Source organism: Squalius cephalus (assembly GCF_949319135.1).
Source record: "Squalius cephalus genome assembly, chromosome: 22".
NCBI lineage: Eukaryota > Metazoa > Chordata > Actinopteri > Cypriniformes > Leuciscidae > Squalius > Squalius cephalus.
In genome coordinates, this window is record NC_137143.1 from 2,373,584 (window position 1) to 2,381,083 (window position 7,500).

General features: G+C 42.4%; 1 protein-coding gene across 4 annotated transcripts in view; it reads left to right on the plus strand.

Moving 5' to 3' along the window:
- Positions 1–7,500, plus strand: part of itga7 (integrin, alpha 7) — a 51,145-nt gene that overhangs the window by 11,315 nt on the left and 32,330 nt on the right. For all 4 annotated transcript variants that reach the window (XM_079857266.1, XM_079857267.1, XM_079857265.1 and 1 more), the window contains exons 2-6: positions 721–842; positions 934–1,013; positions 5,101–5,356; positions 7,054–7,155; positions 7,393–7,500. The exon at positions 7,393–7,500 is cut by the window's right edge and continues 100 nt beyond it. In XM_079857266.1, coding sequence (XP_079713392.1) covers positions 721–842; positions 934–1,013; positions 5,101–5,356; positions 7,054–7,155; positions 7,393–7,500 — 668 coding nt within the window. The remainder of the gene's footprint in view (positions 1–720; positions 843–933; positions 1,014–5,100; positions 5,357–7,053; positions 7,156–7,392) is intronic.

Consider the following 7,500-nt stretch of genomic DNA (forward strand, 5'->3'; position numbering starts at 1 on the left):
CTCATCCTTCCCTGAGGGTCAAAATAACCCGGAGCCCTAAATTTCTTTCTTTTTTTTTTGTCCAGAAAGCTTATTTTATTTCATTTTGATCATATTTTTTTCCATTTTTAAATGCATTTTTTTAGAGAATTTTTTTTTACCTTTACCTTTATTTTACAAATAATACATAAATTGTAATTTAAGCACATTCCTCACATTCTTTCAACTTAAATTCAGAATAACTCACAATTTCATGCATAAACCTTTTAATTCAGCTCAGTTTTCTAAATTCTGTGTCTTTGCCGAACTCTTGTGAAAAAAAAAAAGATAATATAACATGATATCCATGACTCTAGATGGCCTTATATCTCTATATGAGCAAATGAGCTGTTCCACTGGGTCCTAAAGTCAGTTTCTTCAGTATGCATTCAGAAACACATGTAGACATTTATAAAAGAATATTTTGGTAAAGTTTTAGCATTTTTAGTTTGAATTTTGAGCATTTTTAGGTTTTCTCTGTGTACTGAAGCATTCCTCACGTTCCATTCATTCCTAAGGGGGGTCAGATTGATCCGCGAGAGAAGGATTTGTTACTTTTTAAAAACTCCTCGAATCCATTACATTATTGTGTGTGTTTGTATTCATGGTTCAAGTGCGACAAAAGTCGTGGGGTCTTGGACCCCTCCGATGAACACTCAATTTTTTTAATAAAAAATAATAATTCTTGTTCTTCTTCTGCAGGATATTGGTTGGGGCTCCTCAGGCCCGAGGCGTGGGAATTTTGCAGACCAGCCGTCCTGGTGCCCTGTATCGCTGTCCGGTTACATCGGAGAAGTGTGAACGAGTGGACATCGATGGAAATGGTAACACTTCAGCTTCATTTTCATGTGATGAACTATTATCTCTGCTAAGCTAAGTGTCCATTCAAGGAAAAATGTTTCTTGTTTTCTCAAGTGAGTCTGGAACAGGAGAGCAAAGACAACCAGTGGTTGGGAGTCACAGTCAAAAGTCAAGGGATTGGTGGAAAAGTGGTGGTGAGTATATGTGTGACAGGTACATCAGACAGATCTGATGTGAAGCAATCATTGTCTGTGTATTAAATCCTGCAGTAGAGTTTATAAACCCTGTGTAGCGGAGGCCAGCTAGTGAGAGATAGAGACTGTGGTATTTAACGTCCTTGTTAGCACCCGCCTCCCAATGCCGAGTCAAGTCCGGCTCGGAGCAGGCTGAGTTGGACCGGAGGGGTTACAATCAGGGCTTGACTTTATAACTTTTTTGCTCATCAGCCACTGTGGTTAGTGGTTTTCCAAAGTTACAAGCCACTCAGTGTTTTCACAGGCCACAATGTTGACATATAGATATTTTTAATATTATCTCATAATTTGGCAGCCGGTATATTAGTCTGCTGTCGCTTTAAGACCTGATGCACGGACCCCTTATACTGTTTTATATAGCCAACACTTGTCTTTATGTGCGTGCACTTTGGGTGTGAGCACAAAATCTGTGGGAATGAGTAAAATTATGCTCAATACATGCAATCCCTCGCCGTAATGCAAGCCCTGTAACACCAACAATATTCATCCAGGGCAAATGAAACAAGTGAGTAAAGGGACGCAGGTTTGTGCGTCAACTCACTATCGGAGAGATGATTGAGATGATGGATTATTTTCGACAACACTAGATTGCACATAGTTTATTATTTCAGATACCTGTTTAAAAGACTACAACTGAAAAATGTATATTATATAAAATTCAACTCGCCAAAGTGGCTAGTAACTGTGTCACACGCCACCGCTGAAGTACACCCGCATTTGACGGGTTGACAGGTGTTAATGTCATGCCCTGGTTACAATGGTGCCGTGACCCGGATGGGAGTGAGGTTTAGGGGTCAAGTGTCACGGAGGCCAGCTAGTGAGAGCTGTGCAGGTAAACCTTACTACCCTGATCTCAAGAGGCGCACTAGCGACTGACGCTAGAGACTACAGTCTTTAGCTTCCTCGTTAGCACGCCCGAGTCCCAGTTCGAGTCCTGCTCGGAACGGGCCGAGTAGGACCGGAGGGTTTACACTTACCACGTTTCCACCGAAATTAACCACAACAATTTGTCCCAGGAACGTTTTTTCTCCCCAGACCTGTTGCTTTCTGCGTGTTTCCACCGCAGTCTAAAGTACCGGGAAGATTAGGCAAACTAGTAGTAGTAGTAGTAGTAGTAGCTTTATTGGTCACTAGTCACAGGTACCAGCGAAATTCCGCCATCAACCTGTCCATACAAACATACATACAATATGACAAGGGGGTAGACAGAACAGGAAGACAGAGCATTGAGGAAAAAAAATACAGCATAACATGAGGAGAGGTGAGGAGAAAAAAAAGGCAACCCCCAGACTATGCTCCTGTAAGGAGTACAGTTTGGGAACAGTAAAAAAACCTCAGCAACATTAGCACATAATCAGTACACAACATGAACACACAAGACTTGCAACAGGGGAGGGGAGTGGGGGGTGGAGGTAACCCAGCACAGGCAAGCAGCCATCCGGTCCTGCAGCCATTCTCGGCGCTGGTCACAGACCCGCCTGTCAGACTGGGGGTACAAATCGTCGAAGGCGAGGGATGGGGGGTGGGGGAGGGTGATTGCATATCTGTGTATATGTAAGAGTCCGTGTATGTGTAGGCCTCGAGAGTCGCTACGCCTGACATCCTAATCTAGGTGCCTCAGTCCGCAGGATGTCATAGCGATACACAGCAGTTGCCATGGAGTCAACCTTGATCAGGTCCCAGACAGAGTCAACAATCAGCAGGTGTCTGTGGGGAGTGGGGTAAGGAACGCAAGAGCGTCTCACAGCAGTGCTCTACTGGAGGAGTTGTTGTTGCAGCAGCAGCCAAGGCCAAGGCCAGTGCTGGTAGAGGGGGGCCGAAAGCAGATAAGATAGGGATTGTTTGGTCTTGGAACGAGTAGCCGCATTCCAATTTACACAGCTCCTGGTCCATTTGGGTCTCCGAAACCATTTGCCTTTGCAAAGCTGTAAGCTTCTCCAAGATGTTATCAATATTTTGGTTCATAGTCACCAAAGTCACAGTATGAGTGCTGACAGCTCTGCCCACTGCTTCAATCATGACGGGCAGCCTTGTGGGGTTTTGGACAGCTGTCACCGTCTTCTTAATTCCTCGATAAACCAGGGCAATGCCTAATCCAAACAGCAGAAAACCTGTTATCATGGTTCCGAATAGGTAGATATCTTCAATGTCCTCCACGGAAAGAGCCGCCAGACACACGACCCGCCACCTCTCCCACGCGTCCATCGTGTAGCCAGCTGCGAACGTTCCGGCAGGGCAGTCAGGTTCCCCCGAACCCAAGCTTCTCGTCGAGAAGATGGTGTCAATTGCGTTGAGAGACCAGTTGATCAAATCCATAATTTCTTAGTTTGGAGAGCAGTGCGGAGAGAGTCTCTCAAAGTACAAGAAAGTAGACTAGACAAGACGAGAGGAGCAAAGCAGGGGAGATAAGGGAGAGAAGGGTAAGAAAATGCGACCGCCTTCGTTGAGAGCCAAAGAGAAGCTAGTCCGGTGACGTAGGACTGCGCGCTACTTTACAGTTCCCGCTGGATTTCATCCTCTGAATTTAAGCGTAATAAAGCCTGAACCTCATCGTCGGTCCATCAGTCATATTTTTTAAACTTCATTGTTGATTCGAATACCAAAATAACTCTTACTGCACGCACCGCAACAGACTTTTAAAAATGGTGGTTGAAATAAAATGCAACACACCGAGTTCCACCCCTGTGGCGGAAACGGGGCTAATGGTGCCATGACCCGGGTGGAGCGGGATGAGTAGGACGGGAGGGGTTACGCCTGCTCCTGGAGGGATAATTACATGCAGATTTCATCTCCAATCCTGCTCCAGCACACATGCTTGCTATTTTGAAGTAAACCTGAACACCTTGATTAGCTGGGTCAGGTATTATTGATCAGGGCTAATCTTTCGGGGTGTCCGGAATCGCATACTCTCTGAGTAGGAACTACATTGGAATTTGAAATTTCTTCTGGACCGTTAAAATAGTATGTTCTTTATAGAATGAATATGGGTAGTATGAATGTAATCCGGAACATACTATATCCGCCATGTTGTCATTATCATGTGACCTACCAGTGTCACTGCCATTTTATAAATCCTCTCCTGTGGCCTCATGGGATAGTAAAGCGTCCATCATATGCAACCTTCAGAATCTCGCCAGAAGTAGTAGGTCATCCGGGTACTTTTCACCTACTGTTCTTCCAATACTATGTATTCGGACTTACTACTCTTTTTGCATACTTTTTTTGCACACTATATAGTAGGTAAGTATTCGATTTCGGATGTAACCGTTGGCTGCATCCTAGTAACCTTGGCTTGTTCCCGACTGTAACATAAAGAGGATTACGCATACAAACCAAAGGTTTGCATTGCAAGATTATTTATTAAGAAAAAAATTATCTGTTACAGAAATATTACACCATGTCTAGGGATTTAAATAAACAAGAAAATTATAGTCCAATGGGGTAATGAATGTTGGTAAATAATAAACAAATTGGAGCAAACGACTTCTCTGGAGAACTACGTTCCACCAGAAGTAACGTTGAGTAGATCAGTCCAAACATTTAAACTCTCCACCCACAAATGATCTAATTAACAGTGACGTCACAGTCGGATGTTATACTGCCACCATCAGGTAGAGAATAAAAAGACAGGGTTGTAACACTGGCAAGCGCCATCAAAAGACCATCTCAATTTTAAAGATCCCTGAGAAGGCAGCCTTCTTTTAGCATCCTTCATTTAGCATATTTTGAAGGATGCATCAAGCGTATCCTTCATGTCCTCAAAACACCCACAGTTCTTTGCACAAATTCTTATTGATGGAATAGAGCTGATGAAAAATGATTCAGCACTAAGCTCGTCCAAATTCACGTCTAGTCTAGAAGCCTCAGATAATGAGAATTCAATGCAACTCGAGTACTTCATTCACCACTGCTTGCAAAGCGGACTGTCAGTGAGGAAAATCAAATAAAAATAGGGTAGAATGGGACCAAGGTCATTGTAGCATGTGTCCTAAATGTGTCCTGTTTTTGTTCTGATGTCATCTCACAGACATGTGCTCACCTCTATGAGCTCAGACAACATGTCAACCAGTCGTTTGAGACACGTGACCCGATCGGACGTTGTTATGTGCTGAGTGAGGATTTGACTGAGCGAGATGATCTGGACGGGGGAGAGTGGAAGTTTTGCGAAGGTCGTGCTCATGGACACGAGCAGTTTGGGTTCTGTCAGCAGGGTCTGTCTGCTAGCTTCACACCGGACAAAAACTACATACTGTTTGGGGCTCCGGGTACCTACAACTGGAAAGGTAATGGGATTGAGAGCTTTTCGACGTTATATTGGACCACTCATTTAAACGATTGGTAACACTTTATTTTGAGTTCACTTTAGGCATTCTAGTGACTAAGTAACTTTGCAACTACATGTCAACTTATTCTACTAACCCGAACGCTAACCTCACAGTTTACTAATACTTCAATGAGAGTTAGTTGACTTGTAGTTGCAAAGATACTTATAGTTAGTAGAATGTCACAGTCACATATAGGCCACAAATGATATTAGGACATTGGATTGATTAATTGTTTTCCTATGACTAGGTCAATATGTTAAAGTCCCCCTGCATGAATATCAAGATTTTATTGTTGTTTATGTGTCTATGTGGTGTTTTTAATATGCTTTAAGACAAACCATGTGTAAATTCATAAGTCGACACCATTGCTGAGTATTTCCTCCTTAAAACTGCAGTGAACCAAAGACAGTCTCAAAAACACGCAGTCTCAAAACTACCTTGTAACCAACCAGGGGTGTGATTCCCGCACAATGCTGTCAACGACGTAACTCGCTGCTTAACTACCGTAGTACGATGCATCGTTGAAGAAATCAACTAGCTAATCACGACTGTTTCCCGAAACTGTATTGTTGCAAATTGGTAGTTGAATCACGTTTGTTAATCATGTCACGTACGTGGTGGAGTGATAACTACTTTTAAGGAATCTGCTTGAGATCAAATTAATGCTAGATGTTTTGCTATAAATTACGGACTTGGCATCTGACGACTATTTCCAGATTCAATCATAGGCTAGAGCACGTTCGCACATGCGTACTTCAAAAATTATGCTTTAAATCTCTTGACAAACGAAATGACATTTGTATGTATTCTAAATAAAAGATATAGATTGTACTGAATGTCAGCTTGCTTATTTTGCTCAAGATCAGTATTTATTGAGTCCACATGTCATGCAAACAGGAAACTCTGCTTCAGACCACAGGTCGAGATCTGTCGTTACACACACACAACTCTGCGATGCTGTTTGCAAATGTTCGTTAGAATGATGGTTTCGGGAAACACAGACTCGTTGAACTATGATGATAACGATGGAACTTGCGACCATAGTTAGCTAACGATGCTTTCGGGAAACGCACCCCAGGTCAACATGTGATCGTCAATGAGTGGATCTCTGAGCTGAGTGAGTGGAGGCGGGGCTCATTTGCATGTTCATAGAAATACGTATACTAAATGAGGGAAGGGTGTCGAGTTACATTCAAGATATTTTAAGACATGAAGAATTCTTCTTCAAGGAAAAAACGTTTAAATATGTCATTTTGGTGATCAAAGATGAGTTTTAAGGGATAAAATTATTGACTACAGGGGGACTTGGTTGCCTTGGCTTTTGGCTTGCTTAGTTGGGGACATTTAATATTCAACAATATTATTGATCTGCCTTACTTAGGTTGGACGATGACACAATTTTCTTCTAGAAACAAACTTTGTTGTATTATTTTCATGTTATCAATGTAAAGCTGCTTTGATACAATCTGTATTTTTAAAAAGCGCTATATAAATAAAGGTGACTTGACTTGACTTGACTTTAAGACAGCTATCAGATTATTTATTTGTGTAGTTGTCCCTAGAAAAATTGTTTTTGATGAATTGATGTGTATTTTTTTCTCTAAATCATCTGAACTATTCTCTTACTGTATCTGTCCTCCTGTCTGTACGCTCAGGGCTGTTATTTATGGCCAGCCCTGTTGAGGACGCCCTGGTCTATAAAACTCTGGATCCGTCCAAAAGCTCCTTTGAGGACGTCTCTCACAACAGCTACCTGGGTTTGTAGACAAAGAACATTATGGCAGAACTCTTTCTATGCAATATTTTAATAGATTGTTTTTCATTTCCAATCTCCAAATGTATTGGCATTGACTGCTGATAGTGGTATCCTGACAACATGAATACACTTGCATACCTCAATCCCACTCAAGATACACTCGCATACCTCAATCCCACTCAAGATCATGTGAAATCAGGTTCAAAATCATCACTTTGTTGATATGAATCTGTCCCAGGCTTCTCTGTGGACTCAGCCAAAGGTCTCATGAGAAAGTCTGAGCTGACGTTGGTGGCCGGAGCTCCTCGAGCTAATCACACAGGAGCCGTGGTTCTGCTGCGGAAGG